This window comes from Schistocerca serialis, chromosome 3, assembly GCF_023864345.2.
Source record: "Schistocerca serialis cubense isolate TAMUIC-IGC-003099 chromosome 3, iqSchSeri2.2, whole genome shotgun sequence".
Taxonomy (NCBI): domain Eukaryota; kingdom Metazoa; phylum Arthropoda; class Insecta; order Orthoptera; family Acrididae; genus Schistocerca; species Schistocerca serialis.
Genome location: NC_064640.1, coordinates 911,323,332 through 911,350,544, shown reverse-complemented (window position 1 = coordinate 911,350,544; position 27,213 = coordinate 911,323,332). Strand labels below are relative to the sequence as shown.

At 42.3% G+C, this 27,213-nt stretch overlaps 1 protein-coding gene across 1 annotated transcript in view; it reads left to right on the top strand.

The window, feature by feature from the left end:
- LOC126471317 (dystrophin-like) overlaps nucleotides 1-27,213 on the top strand; it is a 585,796-nt gene that overhangs the window by 77,960 nt on the left and 480,623 nt on the right. The window contains exons 2-4 of the mRNA XM_050099439.1: nucleotides 14,013-14,224; nucleotides 21,597-21,751; nucleotides 25,528-25,717. Of these exons, the coding sequence (XP_049955396.1) occupies nucleotides 14,013-14,224; nucleotides 21,597-21,751; nucleotides 25,528-25,717 (557 nt within the window). The remainder of the gene's footprint in view (nucleotides 1-14,012; nucleotides 14,225-21,596; nucleotides 21,752-25,527; nucleotides 25,718-27,213) is intronic.

Genomic DNA, 27,213 nt, shown 5'->3' with positions numbered 1-27,213 from the left:
TACTGACTCATGACTGTATGACCTTCAAACGGAAACTTTTTGATCGCCCTTTATACTTTTGGCGCTTCATGCGTACCACATACACTTCTTCCACTACTATAGCTTTGAGCATAATGATATACTACACTGTATAGACGAACGCTGTGTATCGACAACTATTTGATTCCCCCATTTCGTAATGTACTACGACTTCTAGTCCTTTTAATGCTGCAACGAGGAGCAAGATTTTAATCTCTATTCATCCTTCCTTACTAAATTTTTCTGTTATTTCTTTAATTTACTTCGTGCCAACGCCGTCAATGTTCTTCAGTCCATTCACAATGAAACCCCTTCCTGTCAGTTTTCAGGTGGAGTAGAGTTCATTCTCTAGCGATGATAACGTCTGTGAAGATGAAACTGTAAGCTTCCTTTCTTATTTTCGTGTTAAAAGTGGTTTTCCTTACCGCACAAGATAAGTACTCAATTAGACACACAGAGAAAAAAAAGTATTGATGAAATACTTCAGAGTGGTGACCCCGGATAGAAAGTTCGTCTTGTTTGTTGATGTGAAAGAATATCGCGTCGTTTTGAGGTATGTCAATGAATCGAGGATTATAAGTTCCAGTGTTAGGAATAAGGGAATTAATGTTGTAACAATGCCAGGGTTACACATTTTAACCGACTTCCCTGTGATTTTTAACCCATCAAATTGTCGAGCTGTCTCTAATACGACTCTGTCTCGACGATGACTTCCTGATTTGAGTTTAATTCTGTACACATGAGCTATTTCTTAATAACGCAGATGAACATGCTATCACGTTTTTGTGGTGAAACGACATTCTCTTCTTCGCCGAATGAGACCGTGTTTTCGTCAATACCTTGTCGAAGCGGTCCATTACCTCATGATAATATTGTCCAGTGATGGCTAAGATTCGCGATAAATAGCATCCAACTTAATTTTTATCTCGTTACGTGTTTTCTCATCCAACAGCAAAAAACGAATCACTAAACGGTACTGCACTATTGCCAGATCGGTGAAAACCACTTATCAAAAATGGTTCAAATGGCTCTGAGCACTATGGGACTTAACATCTAAGGTCATCAGTCCCCTAGAACTTAGAACTACTTAAACCTAACTAACCTAAGGACATCACACACATCCATGCCCGAGGGAGGATTCGAACCTGCGACCGTAGCGGTCGCGCGGTTCCAGACTGAAGCGCCTAGTACCGCTTGGCCACACCAGCCGGAAAAGCCATTTATCTTACCTTACTATAATGACTGCCATAATAGAAACAAACCTATGAATGTCATTTTCGCTTTTGTGTCACCTAACAGATGGCGGCATTTGGTGTTAACACCCACAAGCGTTAGCAACATTTTTCTTCGAAGGCGGGCTGGCCAGAGTGGCCGAGCGGTTCTAGGCACTACAGTCTGCAACTGCGCGACCGCTACGGTCGCAGGTTCGAATCCTGCCTCGGGCATGGATGTGTGTGATGTCCTTAGGTTAGTTAGGTTTAAGTAGTTCTAAGTTCTGGGGGACTGATGACCTCAGAAGTTAAGTCCCATAGTGTTCAGAGCCATTTCTTCGAGGGCGGGTACTTTTATATACTGTCCTTGTACATATACTGCCCGAGTCGCCTCATGTGGCAGCCATCATGAGTTGAAGTCTATAGGAAGTACAGTAGAACTATTCAATTCTACAAAGAAATAAGCTTCACAGATAGTGCTAGATCCTAATGAATTATTAACCTGTCGAAGATAAAAAATTAATTTATTTTTTCAGTCACGATTGTTCTAGTTATAAAATTCAGGAGGATAGATGTTGTAGATATACCGTCTCCCATGATGTGGCGTTACTAAATGCACTGTGGTGTATCTCCTGCTCCCCTTTAACATAAATGCCACTGGACGCCTGGTATTGAGTTGGATAAACGTCTTATAGTTCTAAATTTAATTTGGCAGCGTATGTTGATGACTGCTTCGTTTAATTTTGTAGTCACTGGTCATGAGCACGAAATAGCCGTAGGCTAACCGTGCAAAGTACACGGCCCATGGTTGAGTCTTGCGTGCAGTGCTGCCGTCACATACATGACTCACTGTGTGAAGTAATGTCAGATGTCCTCACAACTTCGGAAATTGGAGTAAAGCAACCATCGTGCATCCGATGTAACAGCCGGTACCAAGTACGTTAAGCAGCTTTCACTAGCTGATGTAATTCTACGGGCTTACAAGTTTTTCATGGTGCACGCTTTTGCCACGCTTACAGAATACCTTTTCTCCAGTTAGCGTGGAACTGTGGGCACTTACTCCCACATGGTGTTTCCGTAAGAGCGCGCAAAAATGTAAAAGGACATAGAGATTGCTCCACTGAACTATTTGAGGCAGGGAACATGGGGTCGGGGAAGCCAGCTTAAGCAGATATGGAAGTAAACTTACATACTGCTTTGTCTAGCATTACTGTTTTCCCGCTTATTTACAACTAACATACGTACAAGTTTACACGTACTGTGCTGTGTTTTTATACGTACAATCTTTATTTTCTGCAAGGAAACAAGAAGGACCAGCCTGATTACTAGAAAGTCATGATGCGGGTTTTGTTTACTTTACTGTTGTATTTACATTGTCCCATGACAGAACGTGCTGTGAATCAACGATAGATCCATTCACTAGTCAGTGCTATTCAGAGACGTACAGTACAATACGATGGAGCTGTTCCGGTACAGTATTTCCTTGTCGCTGAAATGGAACGGCAAGTCCTATTCCATGGCCTGCGAGGTCACCTGACCTGAATCCCCTTGATTATGTCCTATGGTTATATCCAAAGTCACTTGTGTATCAGACCCCAGTTGATTCGGATATGTAATTAGTTGCCAAAATTTTAGCTGCATGTGATGTGATTAGAAACACACAGGGGATATTTGTCAAGGTGCGTCAGAATCCTATTCGCCGATGTCATGCTTGCATTGAGGTTGATGGCCGTCGGTTTCGTCACATTTTGTAAGATACAGTAAATTGTAACGAATGTAAATAAAAAAGTACACACAAAGTGATTTAATTCCTATTATCTCCTGAAGCTGGCTTCTCCGACCACAGGTTCCCTGCCTCAAGTTGTTCAGTGGACCATCCTTTATGTCTTGTTGGATTTTTGCACGCTCTTGCGGAAACACCCTGCATAGCTTAACACGTAACGCTTGACAGGGAAGTGAGCCAGATCCATATCGATCCCACGCGATGGATTAACGATCATTCATTTGGTACACGCGAGTACGATGTTTAGACGTTTTCCAAATCCCGGGCTGATTATCCATTTCATTTTCGGAAACAGAACACGTATACGTCAAACACAAAACAGGCATTCACAAATCCGTATCCACTTCAAAATAAACGTCAATAATCTACGTTGTACAAAAGCCCGTGACACAAAGACGTCAGGAAAAAAGATCAACTGTGTATCTGTGTGTAATGTTTGGAAAGAGAATGCAGTCAGGTAAGAAGAAATTCAGTTTATTATTGACGGCTGATGTAGATTCGAATTAGTGGTTATCACTAAGTCGTACGGTGGTATGTACGTTCCAGACTGAAGATAAGCTGATGACATTTGGGTTTTTAAGATTTGGGGGACGGCAGAAATGTGCTTGCGGGGTGTGTGGAAGAAGAACGTGAGAACGCTGTTCGCGCAAGCCAGGAGATGTCGTGCCGCTAATCCGCTTTGGCAAAGGAACTTATCCAATTTTTGGGCAAGCTGATATGATTTCTGAGCGAGAGAAGTTGGGCGCCGAGCGTTGCGGAAGTAGGATGGAGAGGCGGCAAAGCACGTTACAGCTATAAATTGCAGGCTCGAAGACGGTTTCTGTCGCGGCGCCGAGTTCTGCCTCGCTGGTAAACCAAACTGCACAGTAATTCTGATTTATGGCGTCTCCTTCCCTTTTTACACCTCCCGCTTCGCGTCCAAACAGCTGCGAAGCGATGGAAGTATTCATATTGTGTTGTATTATTTTATTGAATACAAGGAACTCACTCAGTCACATTTGTGATACCAAATGTTAGCGGATTACTGTCTCCTTTTTTTTCTTTACGAAACGCATATAGCGACAGCTTATTTCTCAGGGAGAGAACGGCGTCCTAATAGAGTAAGCACGACAATGTAGCGTCCGTACAAAATTCAGCATAGGTGTGATTTTGAATCAAAGGAACATTTGTCTTCTTACTTTGTCTATGTATTGAGGCATCTTTTTAATTAAACTACTAGTTTCAACTTTAAAAGCCATTTTCGAGTTTACCCATAACTGGCGCCATACCCATGAAAATGTCAGCGAATTCGCACAGTAGGTTACCATTTGTGATGAATTACGAAGTAAAGTGATCGTGATGGTTTTGCAATGGGTGCAGTTAAGGCGAGAAAACAGCTTTTCCCGGCAAGGGCAGCACTCACCATCTGTCAAGATTTTTTCCCACTTTAAGCGCACGGATTGTCTATCAAGCCATCACGTACGGTAACACATTGTGTGAATTCGCTTCGATTTTCATGGGAATGGCACCTAATTCTGGGTAAACATTCCAAAATGACGTAACTTGGTGTATAATTGAGATGCCGTCGTAATAAACATACAGCCTAAGCAGAAAAATGCCCCCTTCATTTCACTAATTTATTGCTGTGGTGGCCACTACGCGGAAGATGTAGAATGGATATTAACTGATCCCCAGTCACGAGCCCCCATGTACAGCGAAATTTCGTTCGTAGCTTCCGTGGAACATTACGGTGTGCCGACAAGAAAATTATCCGCTCAGAGGAACAAATGCAGAGTCCATAATGATTAATGCTCCTGACGTGTAATAATGTGGCAGCTAGCATCTAAGAAGATTTTTACTGAAAATTTAAACACAGTGCCAAGTCGGCGCGGGTTGGAGTTCACATCCGAGAAAGTCGAAACACAACATTCGGGGGGAGAGGGTAGTCTAAGTAGACAACATGTCTCATTTACACTCTTTTTTTATGTGAACTTTCGTGTACTTCATCCTGTAGTGCCGGTAAAAGACCTGCTTGCAGTGGTTATCCGCGTCAGAACTTACTACACGTGGGGTGTTTGAAGGAACAGTCGCTAAATTCGTCTGGAGTTACAGAAATTCTGTAAATCTCTTACAGGATACCTAGCCCAGCTTCTGGAATACAAATTCAATGCCTAAAACAATGTTCCAGTTCCGTTGTTCTGCTAAAGTCATCGTTTCCATTCATCTAAGAATTCCCGCATCAGAGCTCATTCTCTCTACGCCAAACACTGATGTCTGAGTTTCCATTTGTAATTTTCTGTTTAGATTCGTCGTAAGCGTGTTACGTTTTTTGGCATTAGCACGTCGCAGAGAAGAATAAGATTATAATAATAGACCATTTAGTCTCATTTTTCTGCTTAGATGGACCTGGACTATTTAAGGAAATCAAGGTTACACCAGTTCTAGAAACTACGATGGTTTCATTTGTTTTCTTCCTAGCTCGCAATGTTTGCAGTATAACAATAAAAGAAAATAAGGAGTATACTTGTTTCTATACTAACATGTCACACGCTGAATATCTTACATCACTTAATACAAAACAGCTGCTGAATGCTTGTGCTGTGTTCAGATACGCAGGATATGAAACGAAGTTGAGTGATTAGTCTTCTCACCAGTTGTTGCATTTCACATTAGTTCTTGACTTACAGAGCTGCATTATTGATAACTTCTACATTTTTTATTTTTTCAGTGCCTTCAGTATTTTGAATGCTTACTATATGTTTGAACGCAGTAACTTGATTGTGTTCTTTATTTTTTATACGATTGTTCTGTTTTTAATACACGTCTAATTGCCGTGTGTGCGTGGGACATACGTGTGAACGTTCTCTTGTACTTTTCTAATTATTTTTAGAGGTAACAATATATGCATTTTATCACTGTATTTATCTCATTTTCTGTCTCAAAATATTTTTTTTAATTTTTCGCAGTTTTTGAATATTTTTGATGTTAATTGTTGCTTTTGTTTTACTTTGTGACGAGCGTTTCTGTTGTCTGCAGCTCTGTGCGATTCACTGTGTTCGCCAATCTTGTACCACCTTCGGACGTATCTGAAAGGTAACCAGTAACCAACGTAACGTCTGTGTTCTTTTTTCACATTACCTTGTTCTGAGATCACCTCCTTTGTGCTCCTACTGGCCACCGTGAGCTCCTGGCGTTGTTCTCAAGTAGGGGCTTCCACTGTAACTAATCCGCAAGCTGTGTGGCTCTGCGCTATAGCTAAGTGTGCTTCGTGACGACTCAATAGCTCTGCGGCAGACAAAAAGTTGTGCATACGCTCTAGTTATCGCGTAACAGCTATACCGTTCAGGTTCCGTCTTTTGAAGTTATATTTTAATTGCTGGATCTGCGGTTCTTCGTTTAATTCGCCGCAAGTTGGTAAGCTCACTGTAAATTCAGCGAGAAGTGTTAACATCTGAAAAGTGTTATCGCAAAAGTCAGAAAATTACTGCATCGCCATTGTGCTCCTATGGGCTGTGCTGTGGAATGGAGGAAAACAGAAACATTGGTTGGTAGGCATATGGGTAACTGGATACGTCAGAGTTAGGCGTGTCGTCAATAGCAAAGCCATTAAGTACAGAATATTAGCCTATTAGAGAATAGGCGCAAAAATAGGGCATGGCCTCGTTGAAGGAATATTCGCAGCATTCTGCTGACGTGGCTTAGGGAAAGTACAGCAGACGCAAGTCAGCGCGCACGAACGGGGAATACAAGTACAGTGCAATTACCACTGCACTACAGTGTGTGATCACTGAATCATTGCCAACTATATAATACCGTGTAGCTCCAATAGGGTGAAAATTCATCATTACAGGGTTTTAATGGGAATCTTGTTTCTTGACCAACAGTACTACGTGCAATGTGACCTTTTGTCAGTTGGATTGTGGGACGTACTGAGCGAACAGAAGTGTCACGAATGCTCAGTAGGACACGAAACTGATTAGTTTGTGAAACACTGAAAATTATGAAAGAAAGAGTTATTTTCTTTGAATGGACGCTAGAGATTCAAGTTGTACTTACGCAAACATGTTACACACCTTACCAGCGTCCCCTTTGTACATCAAGCACAGTAGATCTAATTCTCATGCTGAATCACTTACGCCCAGACGAGGAATAAACGAACCCATACTGATCATGATAGCTGAACGTTTTCGTGTCTAAATTAGCAAAATCTTTATACGATGAGTATCGAATATGCTGATGAAGCAGTATGGCATTTGGTGGAGACAGAGAGCGTTGTTGAAACAGTTGACTTGCGAGTGTGCATTACATGATGGAGATTGTATAATATTGAGCACTGATATGTTGGATCGCCAGATGTTACAAAGTGATGTGGCTGGCAGCGTGTACCAGTTGCCAAAGTCGACGCGATTGCCACGGCTTTGAAGGTTTCTGTCGCCTCCACGGCTGTCCCCGCAGTTCGTCTTTTCGTCGTGTTCACAGCAGCCTCCATACTCCATAGAATGTAACTACTGCAGCTCTCTAACACTTTTTTGCAGTGTTGAGGCACCGTACCCGCAGGATTTTATCGTCATGCCAGAACATTAATTACCAGATGCCTTTCTTGTTTTATCGCTGTGCATTATAAAGTTTTGCGATGAGAGAAGGACGGAAATTTAGGAGTTTAATGAACACCGTATAGATGGACTCCAGAGAACCAGAAACATCTAGGACTTTCACTACGATGAGGAAGGAAATGGGCCATTGCCTTCTCCAACGGATCAGCCAAACTTTGAAATGAATGTATTTCGAGACGTATCAGTAAATCTAAATGTGGATTGCCAGACGAAGATTGTATTCCTCTCGAGTCCACTATTTCGCTATGCGTCGACATTAATGTCGCACGGCTACACGGTCGAGTTGATCGATTAGCGATGTGGTCGTAATCCAGTGATCACTCTTTGTAAACCATATTTATTTTTAAATAGCCGTTAAATAATAAGTATACTCAATTGAAAAGAAATTTCCTGCCAGTGCATACAAGCACAAGAGTAGGATCGAATTCATGGTGTTTCAGTCGTGTCGTGCCAAAATTAAATTTTTACGTGACACCTGTCCGCATTCATTGCTTTAAGACAGACGGTAAAGTTGAAAGCGTTTGAAAAAAATTCCTCAGATTTCTATTCAAATTCGAAGAGACGATAATTCGAGCATCACAGGAAACTTATTTTTGGAGGGGCGTCGTGTTGTTGTTAACATGTGGGTCATTGTTTCCGTGTGTCGTGAACTTGTACCAAAATCGTTGTATCAGTGATAGTGTATAGTTAACCTAGGAGACTGAGGTGGCCAGGTTCATCACTACCTCGTGCATTTTAACAGACACAGACCTTCTACCCGAGATTCATTTCAGCAGCACAATTTCCAGCACATAACGTTTTCACCACGTAGCGTAGTCGAACTACTTTCCTTGTTTTGAGGGGTTGGGTTTGTGATAATTAATATAATAAATTTGTAAATATTAATCGTCGAACTTCTCTGCCGATATTAGAAACGTAGCAAGGATACTATGCTGAAACAATGTCTAAAGAATAGCAATTTAGCAGGTAAAAAGGTGAATGACAACACTAATACTGCGTTAAAAACAATACAGGATGCAAGAAATCTGCAGTCCTATAAGCTTCCTACGTTGATATCGCTGTAGCGGAAACTTCGAAACGAAATGACACTTGCTCTGGGTGCTGTCAGTAGTCTAACAAGTAAAAGATTAAAACTGTCTATCGTTTAATCTACCGTTAATTCTGATAGCATTTAATACTAACAGTTACATTGCTGCACAGCACCCAGTGATTTCATTTCACTGTGTAGTCTGCCATTGCAACCACAGATTCTTGTGAAAAAAAAGATGCTCATTTTTTATAGCAGGCATACTGGGTACCGTAGAGATGTTGTCATGGGCGGTGTTGCTAGATCCGTTCGATACACTGATAAAAGTGCATAACAAGGTCATCGGCAACATCTTGGGTAATATGCAGGCGTTACGCTGCTGGCTGTGATCCGGGTGAGGAAAAGACATAAAACGAAATATTTTGAACGCTTCCAACCTGTACCAACGAGAGCCAAGGACAATGCTTTCCACCTCATTATGGCTCCACTACCGGCAGTATGTTGCTCAGCAGCTAAGACTGTATTTCTGCAATGTACGGGCTCTTTATGTACCATCGTGTGGTAGTCTGAACCACACTGCAGCCTAAGTTCATAGAATTTGAGTGTGAATTGTAGCTGTCGGAAGAGAGATTGCAAGTCCACTTACGTCACCTCTACGTTAATTGTTATGGAAGCACTCAAGTGGAGAAAAGGGAGGAAATTATTCGAATTCGCCTCTTTGTTAAGATAGAATCTTTGTCCGTTGTCTCCTGTATGACACTCAGTCCCACAAACATTCTGCTTTCATTGTTATCGTGTTCTACCTAGGGCCACTCACGTTAGCTGGATTGTAGAATTGATGGATCTGCTTGCAGCCGAGTTAAAAATAGTTGCTGTGTTACACTTGATGAGACTATGTTTGAATTTTACGTCTGTACGATTACTTAACCGTCAAGATTGATTGTGGCAAGCATGTATTTTGTCACCGAAATATAGAATTTCAGAAAACAATAAAGTTTATCACTAACAAGTGTGGAGAGCATGTCTGTTATGAAGTGACCTAGAAATATTGGGGAATTACCGCTAAATGAGTCACTGATGTTTACACCAAACTACTACTTTATTCATATACACTGATAAGCCGCCGGCCGCGGTGGTCTAGCGGTCCTAGGCGCTCAGTCCGGAGCCGCGCGACTGCTACGGTCGCAGGTTCGAATCCTGCCTCGGGCATGGATGTGTGTGATGTCCTTAGGTTAGTTAGGTTTAAGTAGCTCTAAGTTCTAGGGGACCGATGACAATAGATGTTAAGTCCCACAGTGCTCAGAGCCATTTTTGAACTGATAAGCCAAAACATTATGACCACTGCCCACCGCGAGGTTGAATGTCACCTGTTGGCGTTGCGGGCGCGTGACGCAGTAGAAAAAGTATGTAAGCGGAGCAGACAAGGACTGGGGATCACCCTGGCGAAGACAAGGGCGACAAGTGGGGAAATCCATTGCGATAAGCAACTTTGACAAAGGGTGGATTATTACTACGCAGAGCCTTTGAACGGTGAAGCAGGTCGAATGTTCGCGTGCTACTGTCGTGAGCATCTACGAAAAGCGGTAGAGCCGTGAAATTACCACTAGGCACTAAATGGTTGGACGCCCACGACTCTTCACAGAACGTGGGGTTCGGAGGCTTGTCTGCTCTGTGGAATAGGATATATAGTGATCTATGGCATCTCTGCCGAAAGAGCGCACTGCTGGTGCTGTACGCACAAGTATTTGGGTGCGCACCGTTGATCGCACTTTGTTGAACATGGAGCTCCACAGCAGACGACGTGTTCACATGTTAACCCAACGTCATTGTCAATTACGATTACAGTGGCCACAGGACCATCGAGATTCGACCATCGATCAATTGCTCTTCGGGTGAATCACATTTTTGCTACTCTAGTTCGCTGGTCGTCTCCGCAATCGCCGTCATCGAGGTGAACGGCGGTTCGAGACGTTATCCTGCAGTTGCATGGGACATTTAGTAATCGAAGACACGCTGACAGCTACAAAACGCCTGCATCCTTTCATGCTTAATGCCTTCCCCGACGGCGATGTTATCTTTCTACAGTATAAATGTTTGCGTCTCGTAGCCAAAACCTTGCTACAGTGTTTTGAGAAGCATCATAGTGAACTCACGTTGATGTCCCAGCGACCAAATTCGCCTGATGTAAATCCTATGGAACCCATCTGGGTCTGTGTCGGGTGCCGTCACCGCGTCCACGAATTACGCTAATCACATGAAATTTGCATAGACATCTAATGCCACATACCTCAACAAACCTATTAAAAAACTGTCCAATCCCTGATACGCAGAATCAATTATGTATTTCGTTCCAAAGACGGACAAACAAGCTATTAAGCAGGTGGTAATAACGTTTTGGCTCACCAGTGTAATGGAATATCTACGATCTTGGGAAATTTTCAGATTACCCATCAGTATCAGTGGTCTCAGTTATTACGAGTATTAATATTTGCATTGCCGCTTTCTAAGACGTTGGCGTAAACGGAGAGGTACAATTGCATTTCAAGCTTGCTGTTTCGTAGAACGAATTGGAGAGATGTTGCATGCAAAGTATCAAGAAATTTCTCTCCACTTTTTAGGCAATGGCAAGGAATACTATTCGTGACTAACAGGACTGAATGTGTGTATTAACTGAGTAAGCTCTGCTAAGTGCGCCTCTTATTAACAGCATGCGGTGATTTACAGGGATCTGTCTTCTCTTCAAATTTCCTGTGCACCTGGTGTTAATGCAGTCCCTTTCGCTAACGCACTGTAGCTTTTCTGAGTATTTTTTCCCTTACAAGCACCGAGAAAGCAGTGGCAAAATGGACTTAAACTCTCTGAGGCGTGTTGCTGACACTCGCTTAAACTGACATGTGCTGAATTTAGAATATGTGCAATTCCTCTGAGAATTGGGCTGCGTGTTGTAGCTTAACAGTTTACCTTACAGCAGATAATATTTATCCTGTTATATAAGCTGTGTAGTAGCGTAGAGCTATTATGCCACACGAGTGAGGCAAATAAACGCTGAAACCCTTGCCGTAAAGGCTATTAGAAGACAGCACGCGCCAGTCATAGTAGGCTTGCTACAAAGTGTGTTGTGTTTTTTGTTGAACTGTGTGTATACAAGTCTGTTATGTGTCTTTGTACCTTTCCCTTCTTCCCTAGGTCATGGGTATTATGTATGTAAAGAGTAACTAACGAAACTGCACGTGATACATCTATCCAGTGGTGGAAGGTTTGTAGCTACATTCCTCACATCAGACTGTGTGTTTTGCATTTCGTGTGATTGCCCTTTCCCTGACAGGATCGTAACTCCCCTGTGAGATAAGACATCTCCCTCAGTAGAAACGTAGTGCATATTTAAGTTACTGCTGGGATAACAAGCGACACAGTTTACATGGCCAAGAACCGCCTGCGCGTGTGAGATAGTGCTGTTCTAGCTCTCTCACAGAGTGACAGTGTTTGCAGTTGTTTGTCTTCGTTCCAAAGTAGGATGTGTCCTAAACCATTTGTAGCAAGATGTGAAGCTTGCTTTCATAGGATGTGGTCAAAGAAGATGGCACTCTTAAGTTTGCAGCCCTGTTAAATTCCTCTAGGCGAATTAGCATTCCGCTGGAAACCATTACTGTGAAACATGAAATATCAAGTAACACGTTTTCATTTTAGACAGCATTTAATCCCAGAAATAGAAATCAAATCCGGCAAGAGTTATTCATTTTAAGTGTACCCGAATAAATGAGACTACAGTCCTTTCAAGCTTTCTCTGTTACTATGCCCGTGGACAAATACCATGGTAGTTGTCGTCCGATCATACCGAAAAAGAACGATTTGTTTTGTCTAACACGGGTTTTATGAATTAATGGAGCAAACACACTGTTTAAATTAGATCCGTACGCTCACGACTGACAGTTTTTGTGCAACTTTGAAGTATAAGTGAATGCTCGTAAATCTATATTAAATAAAATCTCGCCTATAACATTAGCAACTTCTGTCTTATTAGGACTGCTGCATTCAAGTGGAATGTTCCGAAAATACTGTTGCATCCGGAATGCTGATTCACTTACAACTGTCGAGTAAGATTTTAAAGGGAATATGATGTGTATTTTTATACCCGTCAGGTTAGCCGAGAGCGCTAATGTGCTGCTTCCTGGACTCGGGTAGGCGCGCCGGCCCGGATCGAATCCGCCCGTCGGATTATCGACGAGGCCCAGTGTGCTGGCCAGCCTGGTTGTGATTTTTAGGCGGTTTTCCACATCCCTCTAGGTGAATACCGGGCTGGTCCCCACGTCATGCCTCAGTTCCACGACTCACAGACATTTGACACACATCCGCACTTTTCCATCATTTACACTAGACGCAGACAGATGGGGTACTCTGACAGGAAGGGCATCCGGCCACCACTTCAAATTAACATGCCACATCCGATTTAACCACGCCAACCCCGCGCGCAATACGGGACAAAGGCGCAAGCAACAGTAATGGTTGAACTGTGTAAGCATTCACTTGAGCACGAACAACTGCTACAATTCCGCACTGCATTGATAATGACTTGACACAGGTCGAAATCTGATCTGCGTTGTGACTATAAATGTCATATTAAAGCAACTTAGTTCCACGACTGATTGCTGCTCTATCTAACCCAATATAACCACAGTCGTTGCGTGCACCCACCACATGGAGGGCAACCTGATAATAGATAGATAGAATGATGTGTATTTTTACGTACTTTTGCGTTAACTTGCAAAATCCTGTTAGTAAATTGATTCAGAATCTTTCATTACCTCTAAGTATTTCACATGTACGCTTTCCATGAGACGCTTCAGACAAGTCCATGTGCCCGGGGCGGAAGGGGTAGAGGGTGGAGGGTGCCGGCGACAGAGTACGAGATGTAAGTTCTTCGTGATCAATTAAATTAAAGGGTCAAGAAACAAATCACGTAAAAGCGTTAGAAAACTTGCGAATCTTTATCAGCATTCTAAGATACGGAGCAGCTACTGTCAGTTGCACTACTGCGTGCTTAGTGTTACACGTGGTTATATTACGCTTCCGAATCGACGAATATTTATCCCTATCACTGAAGGAAGAAAATCGTTCAGGAAAGAACACCGTTAGTGTTCAGTATACAATGAAAGCGTTTCTTGGCCATACTTTCTGCTGTCGTTTGATGAACAGCTCTTATTTTACTATCATTTTTTGATATTAGCCCTAGGTTTTTAATTGTGACGTGCATAATATCGCATATTTGAGACGCACTTTCACAATCACGGTAGCTCGTGCTAGTGTTACGTGTAAAATGCTGTTATCGTATGCTACATCAAAATGAATAGTGTGGATGCGTAACAGGAAATGTTTGTCGACAGTGACGAAGCTGCGGGAGCACTGGGACGAGACTAATGCCAAGGTGATGCAGCGGAAGTCTCAGCTGGACGCGATGCTGTCGGACAGTCAGCGCTACGAGGGCAAGCGCCTCGAGGTGGAGGCGTGGCTGACGCGCATGGAGACGCGGCTCGAGCGCATGGCCGCCGTCGGCCACACGGCAGACGTGCTCGAGGCGCAGCTGCGCGAGCAGAAGGTACGTTCTTCTGCAACCTGCTCACACCTCTCCTCACACTTGCCTCCATTATCCCACTGACGGTTCCTTAGTGGCTCAGGATGCCTACTCATTTAGTCAAGTTATGCCATACATTTCTTTTATGCCCAGTTCCATTCAGTATCTCATAATCTGCAGCATTCTCGAATAGCACTCACATTTCAGAAGCGTCTATTCTGTTTTTATGGGAACTGCTGGTTGATCACGTTTCACCCTTTGATTGTCTGTGTGATCTCTGCCTACCTTTCTATAGCTGATGAGTATTTTATCGTCTCATGTTGCGCTTGTCGGACAGAAAACTCACGTTTATTGTAATAAAATGGTATAAGATAATTTATTGAAAATAGTCTCCTTCGGCAGCTACAACCTTCCCCAACTATTGGTCTACCAAATGCATCCCTTTATAAAAACAGCTCAGTTTCTCATGAGCTGATCTACTCATGGAGCCAGTTTTCAAGACCGTTTAAAGATGTGAAGTGGTGTTCAGGAAGACCATGCTGCATGGACCGAAACAAATGCTACACTGAAGCGCCAAAGAAACTGATACAGGCATGAGTATTCAGATACAGAAATAGGTAAACAGGCAGAATACGACGCTGTCGTCGGCAGCGCCTATATAAGACAAGTCTCTGGCGTAGTTGATATATCGGTTACTGTTGCTACAATGGCAGGTTATCAAGATTTAAGTGAGTTTGAACGTGGTGTTATAATCGGCGCATGATCGGTGGGACACAGCAGCTCCGAGGCAGCGATGAAATGGGAATTTTCCCGTACGACCATACCACTAGTGTACCGTGAATATCAGGAATCCAGTAAAACATCAAATATCCGACATCGCTGCGGCCGGAAAAAGATCCTGCCAGAACGGGACCAACGACGACTGAAGACAATCGTTCAACGTGACAGAAGTGCAACCCTTCCGCAAATTACTGTAGATGTCAGTGCTGGGCCATCAACAACTGTCATCGTGCGAGCCATCCAGCGAAACGTCATCAATATGGGCTTTTGGAGCCGAAGGCCCTCTCCTGTACCCTTGATGACTACACGACACAAAGCTTTACGCCTCTCCTGGAACCGTCAACACCGACATTGGATTGTTGATGACTGGAAACATGTTGCCTGGACGGACGAGTCTTGTTTCAAATTGTATCGACTGGATGGACGTGTACGGGTATGGGGACAACCTCATGAATCCATGGACCCTACATGTCAGCAGAGGTCAGTTCAAGCTGATGGAGGCTCTGTAATACTGTGGGGCGTGTGCAATTGGAGTGATATGGGACCCCTGATACGTCTAGGTACGACTCTGACAGGTGACACGTACGCAAGCATCCTGTCTGATGACCTGCATTCATTCATATCCATCGTTCATTCCAATGGACTTGGGCAATTCCAGCAGGACAATGCGACACCCCACACGTTCAGAATTGCTTCAGAGTGGCTTCAGGAACACTCTTCTGAGTTTAAACACTTCCGCTGGCCACCAAACGCCACAGACATGAACATTATTGAGCATATCTTGGATGCCATGCAACGTCCTGTTCAGAAGAGATCTCAACACCCGTGTACTCTTACGAGTTTATGGACAGCCATGCAGGATTCGTGGAGTCACTTCCCTCCAACACTACTTCAGACATTAATCGAGTCCATGCCGCGTCGTGTTGCGGCACTTCTGCCTGTTCGCCGGGGCCCTACGCGATATTAGGCAAGTGTACCAGTTTCTTTGGCTCTTTGTTGTAATGGGCGACGGTTGAGGGTGTAATACATCCTATCGAAGTCCCTTAAAGGATTCCTTCACTTGATATGCAGTGTGTGGTTTGGCGTTATCATGAATCAGAATGTCATGTCTCTGAGTATATTGTGGACGTCCTTCTTTTAAGTACGCAATTCGAATTGATTAACTGCGCTTCGTATAATTCAGTCTTCACCGTTAGACTTGGTTGCAGCAGCTCATAGTACGCCACATCGACCAGACGCAATCACCTTAACCTAGTTGTCTTTGAATTGTCGAAATCTATCTCTTTACGTTGTTTTCGATACAACATGCTCTCCATACACTTCCACTAGCAAACGATGACTTTCCGCAGCAGAATTCTTGAGACGAAAAGCAGTAGAGCACACTTTCCGTAAATGCTGTTTTGTAGTTACAAAACCCGGCATATTCAATGTACTGTATAGGTATGTTCTTTTCACTTCTCTCGAAAGTCATTCGCAGATCTGAAACTTTAAAGTTTCTGCTGTTAAACAGATCTCGCGTAGCCGTCCGCTATGCTGCACTTTACAGCTTCTGCCTTCCCTTCGTCAACAGTGAGAACTGATCCAAGCTCCAACAACTGACCGCACCTCACTGCCTCTTTCGTAATTCGTTCCGTCTTCTTTACTGCAAGAACGCCTTGTAAATGTTCTGCCTGCTTGCCCAATTTAACACAATTTTATTTTACTGGTCACATACTGACGCCAAGTTCTTCATTTGAGATTTCATTCATATGTGGTTGGTCAATAAGATTTTAATTTTCACACCATCGCCATTAAATACCCTGTGTATCCTCCTTCTTGTCTTGACCCTTCTTTCATTTTTTGCGTTGAGGACGAACTTGTATCTCGAAATCTTTGTTTATCATGTTGGGATATGACTCAGCCTTGCTTTCTTGCGCTGTCAGTGCTTGTGTATCCGACAGCAGAATATTCATTTTGGTAACGCTTTGCCCTTAACTAAAGGCCGTTCTACGAGGGTGTTAACTGTGACTGATACTGTTGCTCCACACTGTGATGTATACCGTCTGTTTCAAATTATCGTTTAATTCAGTGGTAGTGAAAAGTAAAATGACTTCTTAGTAAACACGACATGTGGCTTTATGGTGAACGAGGCGGTCGAAGGCGCAGCGTGACCCACGGTACACCTTCGGGTAAACGAGAAAATGAATCAGTAACATCCATTTCCTTGGAGAGCCAATCAAAAAGTAAATACTGAATTCCCCGCTCAAAAGTGAGCTCTGCTTGTTGTTTCCAGTTCATAGTGTGAGTTTATGAAATGCCATAATTCGTCATCACATTATTAGTTAATCCAATATTATAAGCAAATAAGCGGATATGTAAGTACTCTTCATTTCATGGTCCGCCAAGACATTAAGACGTTTTGTGGCTTCATCTACGAAGTGAAGAGATTAGTCTGATTTCAGTTGTGATAGTTAGTTACCGCGCTTCAGTCTTCTACAAAACGCTTCTGTTAAAATGTGAGCACGGTTTCTTTGTTGATGTATTAATTTCTTAACGAGGAAGTTTAGATTAATAAACGCAGTTAAAACGAATAGTTTGAGACGTAATTGTAGTTCTTGTCTAAGATAAAACATGCAGAACTAAAAACAAACGTTGAACACCGTTTTCTACTATGTAGCGTCGTGGAGGTGGAACAGATATGAATTTATGACTTGGAGATTTTTCTGTTTCGTTTGTCACGTCACTTCGACGCTTGTGTCCAGTCCTAGCGAAGAAGTACGTGACGTCGCTATTGCCGCCGTCGTTGGGGTGCGACATTTAACTTCGACGTTTTGAATATTTCTCGGGTATATAGTCAGCGCCAATGTCTGAAGATTGCTTCTTCTGGACGATGTCACTCGGCTAAATACCCGAGGAATATTCAAAATTTTCCTACGCCGGGAAAACCTAAAATCACATACCTTCGATATGTCGTACATATGTGATTCAGACTTCTGGATGGACTTGGCCTTGTTTAATCTTTTGAAAAAAAAAAAAAAAAAAGTTACATGGTGAACAGTTTCTCTCAGGGGATTATTCCATGACTCTCTCATCCGCAGGATGAAAGTTCATAATCGTATCATATCTATGACATACCAAGAGTTGAGTTATTGAAATTGGACAGTCTGGTTTTCAGAGGCACTCAAAACTATTTTCCGCTTAAATTTAATTATACTTCTACGATTTCTTTACTGTCTTTCAAACTCTGTGGTTAAAGTGGGTGCTTTTCAAAATTCATGAACAGTCCAACCTACCTGCTAATAATAAGAGTACCAGTAACAATGCTTTTAAGTAATACGCTTTATATGTTATAGTACTTTCCTCCTGAAAGGCAAAGGGTGTATCTGTAAATAAATTTCATCGAAAATAATTTTATAAATGCGTTGCCTATGAATTAAATAAAACATTTATATTGCTTATAGACTGTAGTTGCCCTAACATGTGGTTTGGCCAGTGTTCAGTAAGCATTCGAAATTCATGGATTATCCAATGAACAAAACTTTATGGGAAATTCAATTTCGTGACAAGTGCCGAAAAATCTCTAATTTACAACCTGAATATGACGAATTCATGTTGTCATCGAGCAACATGCTGTCAGTTTGTAATCCATGTGAGTCATTTGTTTCTAGATATTTCTAACAATAATCCCATATCTTCCTTTCCCTCAGAACATTTCTCACGATTTGGTCGCATACACGACAAAAAGTCGTGTAAGCTCTTCTTTTTTCGCACAATTTGTTCTCCTCGTCCTTTCCAGTCTCTCAATAGGCTACATCAATTTCGACTGCAAAAAAAAAAAAAAACACAATTTTCCGTAATTATTCTTAGCGGCTGCAGTTTCCCGATAAATAAAGCATTCATAACGCACGTACATCATGTTTGAAGTCGCTGCAAGAAAATATCCTCGATAATCAGTTTCTGTCATAAAAATCAATATTATACATATCTACTCGGAGAAGCGTATCAGCACCACGTAAGGCCTTCTGAATAAAGCCTGCCAATTCGAAAAGTCCCTCTTGTTTTCTTTTTAAATATTTTCACAGGACATTCATACTTACACCGTATTATCGTGCTGACTTTTTTGACATGTGAGGAATGCGAAAGCCACTCTGTTCTCGTTTCTCAAGGTTGTAGATTAAATAAAATTAACATTCTGTAGTTTGCACGGCAGTGCTAATGCGTCGTCGTGTAGGCCACGGCAGAGTACGGCGTTGCGGAGTACAACATGGCTCCAGAATAAGCAAGTGTCTTGTTTTCTTTTCTGGGCTGGCATCAGAGAAAGGACGCGCTGTCTTTCTGTTATAGCTCGCTCTGTTGATACAATCCTACACTATACCACCACGTTCACGTTGTGTGTACGAAGCCTTGCAGAAAAATCAAGGTCTCCATCTCGAAAAACTATTCTGATGTGACTGGCTGTCTTGACACGGAGCTACGTACGGATCTTACGCAGACAACGTCGCAGAGGGGAATGCCGTATGTTTTTCTCTTCGGTTCGTTTCCGATATACTGCCGTATTATATGACGCTACGCGATCTAATGAAAGAGTGAGTGCCTATTGTTGGCAGTGTTAATATGACTCTGTGTCGAAATAGCAGTCTTGTATCTCGTAACTCATATTTGTGAAGTTTGTTCAAATGGTTCAAAGGGCTCTGAGAACTATGGGACTTAACTGCTGAGGTCATCAGTCCCCTAGAACTTAGAACTACTTAAACCTAACTAACCTACGAACATCACACACATCCATGCCCGAGGCAGGATTCGAACCTGCGACCGTAGCGGTCGCGCGGTTCCAGACTGTAGCGCCTAGAACCGCTCGACCACTTCGGCCGGCGTGAAGGTTGTTAACATAATAATCATTCATCGAATTATATCGTGACCAACGCACAACAAGGCATCAGATTATGGACGGCGGTAAGGTTTCGATTTCCAGTAAGGATTTAATACCGAGTAATTTTTTCTGTCGTATTTCTGTACTGTGTCTTGTTTCTTCATGTGCGAGTTGTTGGTACTCCACTTGATCCTTAGAAATATGATATAATGTAAGCTTACGTCTACAAGTAACTCTCATAATAATAAAAATAATAATAATGGAAAATAAAATAAAATTAAGTTGAAGAGAACACATACACACATCAAAAAACGTTTTGCATCACCCAGGTTCCCAGAACTCCTGAAGATAGACGTTGACTGTGGCTATTGTATCACAGACACAGTCCCTTTCACTATTCAGAAGTATCACTAAACCCACCCAAAGATGTAAACAACCGTGCATGAGCAGCGCCTATGAGATGGAGAGGGTTCGTCATCCGATCAGTTCCAGTCATTCCACCAGAAAGGAGGTACACGGCTCGTATTATCTGTAGTTCAACCATGCCTAGACTGTCAGTACCGCGGTTCGATCGCGTCCGCATTGTTACTTTGTGCCAGGAAGGGCTCTCAACAAGGGAAGTGTCCAGGCGCCTCGGAGTGAACCAAAGCGATGTTGTTCGGACATGGAGGAGATACAGAGAGACAGGAACTGTCGATGATATGCCTCACTCAGGCCGCCCAAGGGCTACTACTGGAGTGGATGACCGCTACCTACGGATTATGGCTCGAAGGAACACTGACAGCAACGCCACCATGTTGAATAATGCTTTTCGTGCAGCCACAGGGTGTCGTGTTACGACTCGTCCATGGCAAGGTCCCTCTTTGCAACCACGACACCATGTAGTACAGAGGGGCCCAACAACATGCCGAATGGACCGCTCAGGATTGGCATCAGGTTTTCTTCAGCGATGAGTGTCGTAAATGCTTTCAACCAGACTATCGTAGGAGACGTGTTTGGAGGCAACCCGTTCAGGCTGAACGCCTTAGACACACTGTATAGCGAGTAACCTGCTGTTTTGGGGTGGCATTATGTGGGGCCGACGTGGTCATAGAAGGCGCAGTAATGGCAGTACGATACCTGAATGCCATCCTCCGACCGATAGTGCAACCATATCGGCAGCATATTGGCGAGGCATTCGTCTTCATGGACGACAATTTGCGCCCCCATCGTGCGCATCTTGTGAATGACTTCCTTCAGGGAAACGACATCGCTCGACTAGAGTGGCCAGCATGTTCTCCAGACATGAACCGCATCGAACATGCCTGGGATAGATTGAAAAGTTCTGTTTATGGACGACTTGACCCACCAACCTCTCTGAGGGATCTAAGCCGAAAAACTTTTTTTGATGTGTGTGTATATAAAACATGACGTCCCTATTTTTGATCGATACTGTCTTTGATGACGTTTTATGATTACCTTCATCGTACTGGTTTTGGCTTATGCCTATCCTTTGATATACTGTGTAATATAATTGCTGAAAACAGATACATGGCTATTTACTTTTGATAATGGAAAGAAAACAGTATAAAAATGTGTCAACCAAACTTAAGCTTTGCCGAGATCGTTTCCTGTTTAACAAGTATTGGAAGGTGTATGTACTTAGCAACCAGTCTTTCAACGTACTAAATCTTTGCATTGAAAAAAAAAATTCTCTCCTTGGTTAACAACAGAAATTAATTATGTGTAATTGTTAGCTGTAACTGAAGCTTTTTCTTTTCTTTACAGTCATACCACGCCGAACTTCATCAGTACAAACACCACATCGAAATATTCAATCAGCTGACTCAGAAACTAATTGCTGTTTACCAGCAAGATGACACGAGTCGTGTCAAGAAAATGACAGAGGCGGTCAACCAAAGATACGGAAATTTGAATTCAAGGTTGGTAAACTTCTTTTGTATAATTACGTGATATTTTCATAAGGTCGGAACGTCCATTCCTTTTTAGGCTTCTCTTTTCTTTCCATACTGAGAATGGCCCTTCTGTTGTTCCTTTTTCTGTACAATGTCTTCCTGGGCACACAGATTGACCCGAAACGATTTTATAACTTCATATACTTTCGACCTGGAGTAATTTGATAAGGGTCTCTCTCCAAAAAGTGCTATACGAAGATCTGGTAACCTGCTGATTCACTATGACTGTTCTTCGTGTCATCGGTTGCTCGCTGTATAGTTTGGCAACTCATTACATGTTTTTCAATTGCAGCGACACGCGAAAAATTTAAAAACGGTTCTGTTTCAAATTTACAGCCACTAATCACTTGGTGGTCTTTAATAGATCTTATTTTCAAATCTGATAATTGTCCCCACGTCGCTTGACATCAGTTATTTATACGTGTGAACACAACCCCTCTCCAACTCAACGTAACCGTAACCCGAATGACTTCGTAAGTTACACCTACAGCTTTTACATTAGCACCGCACTCTGAGTACTACCGTATTATGACGTTTTATAATATCAGATGTCTCTTACATCTTTAGGCTATCGCAAAATCCAAATCGAAGAGAAAATTGTTTTTATTAGGTGCTAAATGGTCGATTGTAAAGCCACCCCATTTAATAGTATTGTAAATTTCCTAACCCTGTCGCTCGCAACTAATTAACCATCGATCTTGCCTACGAATTCCACAGTTTATCTTGAAGGATGCCTGCTAAGGAACCTCTGCCTGCTGATGGCACGTGATAAAAATAAACTTCCAGAATCCTGCTTCCGAGGTTACGGATCGGGGAATAGGTTTCTCTGATTGCTGAAATCCGTCGTCCTGCACCTGATTTCTGAATATTACCTGCTTCGTGTATTTGTAGGGTAAACCGAACGGATATATTTCGAAATAACAGTTCGTATCCAGAAACGTAGAGTTTCCTCTGAAAAAAAAAGAAAGTATTCCGCCCTCTTCTTTCAGCGGTGAAAAGCGGTCATATTTTATTATGACGTAATTGTTAAACTTATAAGCAGCTAATTTGTAGCAGTGCTCAACGTTAAGCACTGAAATTGGATTCAGACTGTGATTCGAATGATAGATATAGAATGAGAAAGGTGGCTAATGGTTGAGGCACTGGACTCGGATTTTGGAAAATCACATTTGAAACCCAGTTTGACAACCCAGATTAGGCTTGCCGTTGTTTCCCTAAGACGACTGAGGTGAAAGTGATGAAGGTTCCCCTGAATAAGACACGACCGTTCTCCTATCATATCGTTAACCTTATCCTTATCCATCCGAGCTGTTGCTCCGTATCTAATAACCTCCTCGTCGACGAGACGTTAAACCTTGTTCTTCTTTACCTTTTCTTTTAGGGACAGACAGTGTAAGATCGAAATAACCACGATGAGAAAATTCGATAAATTAGAGCTGATACAGAAGCTTACCGACAGTCATTTCTTTCGCGTACCATTCGCGAGTGGAATAGGGGAGGAGTGATCGGATAGTGTTACCAGAAATAGCCTGCGCCACACACCGTCAGGTGGCTTGGGTTGTATTGATGTAGATGTAGAGACCTCAGATCTGCATATTGTAAGTTTCTTTTCTCTTTGCATTGTGTGACACTACCATTTGAATAATTAATCCACTTGTAGTCAGTAAAGACGCGGTGAAATACAATCTTTCTTTCACTCAGCAGATATAGGAAAATGGAAACACACCAAGTTTTGATAAAATTGCTAGTTAGAATGAATCAGAAGGCAAATGATGACAGGGCGACCCATAGGGCATTGTCCATAAGATCCGCAATGCGGAACTTGTAACGTAATGTTAATTTATTTTAATTTCAGTTTACATGTCCAGAACTCTTAATACCAAGTCTATGGCGACAGGAATTCAGGAATTTTGGAATTCGCCTATCGAAAAGAAGGAAATTCTGTTCACTATTAAGAGACCCATATTTTATACATGCTTTGTACAGCGTACACACCGAACCTCGCTTGCAGGGGATAGACTAAGCAATAACTGACAAAGGGAATTTCTGATTTACCAAATTGTTCTTCCATGTAATATGTAGGAAACAACTTGCACAAAGTGTACCAACCTTTTTTCCACAGTCGTAAATTTTTTCAGAAAATGAATTCATATGCTTGACACATGAACATAATCAGTAGTTTAGTACATGACTCATATTTGTAACATTTAAACAATTAAGAAAATTAATGGTGTCAGTAGATGGGAGTATATTTCGCTCGTAAGTCCTCGAAACTGAAAACTGTTGTACAATAAGTAATTTAAAAATTCAAATTGCTCTGAGCACTATGGGAATTAATATCTGAGGTCATCAGTCCCCTAGAACTTAGAACTACTTAAACCTAACTAACCTAAGGACCTCACACACATCCAAGCATGAGGCAGGATTCGAACCTGCGACCGTAGCAGTCGACTGAAGCGCCTAGAACCGCTCGGCCACCGCGGCCGGCAATAAGTAATTCTTAAAAGCCACTGGATACTGGAGTTTTCTCCAGGAATTCAATACCTGTTTTACATATTTGATGAGCTTGCACGGTGCAGGTTTGGCAAATGAAACATCTTAAAAGTGAGTTTGGCTATATTGTAAGGAAATGTGTAATTATAAACGAAAATTAGCGTCCATTGAGCAAGATTTTCGTTGATGTGAAGTTTAAAATTTTCCCAGTGAGTTAAATGTTGGAAGAGATTTCGGGATTGTAGCCGGTCGTCGAAAACTTCACTCCACAATATTTCAGTTCGGCACCTGCCAGTCATTTTCAGGTGAGCCATCGAAGATTGGCGAAGACTTCGATGGCTCACCTTAAGATGACTGGCAGGTGCCCAGTTGAAATATCATGGTCGGCCGGAGTGGCTCAGCTGTTACAAGCGCAACAGTCTGGAACCGCGCGACCGTTACGGTCGCAGGTTCAAATCTTGCCTCGGGCATGGATGTGTGTGATGTCCTTAGGTTAGTTAGGTTTAAGTAGTTCTAAGTTCTAGGGGACTGATGACCGCAGATGTTAAGTCCCACAGTGCTCAGAGCCCTTTGAACCATTTTGAAATATCGTGGAGTGAAGTTTTCGACGACCGGCTACAATCCCGAAATCTCTTCGAACAAAATTTTCCTTATTGTTTCAAGATATATTAAAGTACTGACAACAATAGTCCTTTTTAATGGAAGAAAGTGACCAACCATCGCGAAGAAGTGCTGAAAAGAATAAATATTAAAAAATTCTAAACTAAAAACAAGTTGAATTTTTCTCCTGTTTATAATGAAACCTCGAATCATCATTCACCAGAAGTGTTCTGGCTCTCGATATATGAGAATCACTGCATTCTTTTGCGATTTATTTTTTGTTTGTTTTTTAAGCGAAGTATTTTTTCAATACGACCTATCGGGAGATAGCATTCCCACGTACCAATAGTTCGTCTTCTAGTTGCTTTACACATTAGAAGAAATTAATGTATTTCTTGGCGTGATATTGAACATGGATAGTATTCAAATGCTGTTTTATCGAAGATTAACTCGAGTGAACTCCATTCCGCGAGAATGTTTTCTGTTACTTCACACTTTTCCAGATGTAACCTGTCTGTGTTTCCTACCAAAATAAGCATAAGTTGGGAAAATACGACTGGAAGAAACAAATGTATTGGGAAATGTCAACTCCGGCGATACTTGATTTTATGTCAAGATGAACTGTCAGCAAAGTTTTTCTCTGGTTGCAGCATCATCAACAGGGGCAAGCTGCTGCATTCGGCGATGAGCTCGCTGCACAACTTCGACCGTTCGCTGGACAAGTTTCTGGCCTGGCTGTCGGAAGCGGAATCCTCCATGGAGTGCGTGGAATCGGACGCCGACCGCCTGGGCAGTCGGCGCGACGCGGGGGCGATCCGGCAGCCGCTGCACCAGCTCAAGGTAGGTGCTCCACTACGTGTCTCTTTGTGTACAGAGGAAGGAAGACTGAAATCTGCGGCAGTTACGTAAAAACCCCATTTCTGTAGTTCCGTACGCACTACCTGTATTAAGAAATTATTGATACAGCAACTAGGTACTGATGCTGTGTACACACAAATGGAGAATTTGACTGAAGCATCAGTGCATTGAAGAGATGAGACGATTTAATGTACAGGGATATTCAAAAAGAAGGAACTGATTTTAAACATTTATTGTTTCCAAACTACAGAAGAAAGAAACACAATTCTAACGTTCCAGAAAAGACGAAAGTTCAAAGCGTTCAGTGTGGGTACCATGTGTTACACGACAAATATGAAAACGGTGACTCATTTCCTACCACACACGAAGCAGCTGGTCTCTCGTCATCGAATTCACAGCTTCAACAATGCAATGTCGCAAACTTTCAAGAGTGAGGGTAAAAACGCGGTCTTTTACGCAACCCCACAGATGTAAGGTATGGAGACGTGGGATGCCACTGTCGCTGAAGTTCATCTTCCGCTCCTCCTCTTCTTCCAGCCCAACGTCGTGGAATGGTGTCATTCAGGTAACGTCGGACGTTCCTGCCGTGTACATTCATCCCACCTGAGGGGTGAGAGGGATGAAATTTTCTGACGATTAAAAACAAAAAGGGGTCGATTATAATAATATAGAAATCAAAATTATTTTAAGAGTAATATTTATTATTACTATTTCTCTGGACGCCAATATTTTTAGCTCAAATTTTCAGACGCTCGCAATAAGAGGGAAGCCTCAGCTTGTGAAATGCCTTTACAGACGGCTAATTTGACGTTCCAGTCACTCACGGAAATAACCGCAGTCGCTAGTTTGCGTAGCGTGGCGCGTCCTGTGGTCACACCGATTTGTAACGTTGCTTGTCGTTCAGTGTTGCACCAGTTAGTTGTTCGCTCGTCGACTGAGCCGTAACAACAGAGAATGTATTTACAACCAGACTGGTATAAGATGTGGGCTTCTTTCGAGAAAAAAATCCACTAAATCTAGGCGTGCCCAGAAATATGATGATATTTTGATAGCACACGGTAAGGCTGCCAGAGGACAAACAATGTGTAAACATGTTAGAAATAAACACCATCAACAGTTTCTTCGTTCGTTATTCTTTGGAGTAACAAAATACTTGAACAACTGTTAATTTTTCTTTCGTTAAAAGTTAACTTAATATTAATTCTCTTTCGTTATTTTAAAAATTTGTGTTATTTTTTTCGTGAGAAGGGATCACCATGACGGCAGTAGCAACTGACCTCACTACTTGAAACAATGCGGCTAAATTTGTGATTAAACACACGATATAGATGCACACGCTGTTAATGAGAAAACTTGTGTTTCCTCTCCCACTTCTCCCTCTTTCTTTTTGTCCCCCCGAATCCGGATGGTGAGAAATTCTTCCACGACGAGAATTCGAACCGGATATCTGCAAGCTGCACAGTAGAATTTTGCACAGA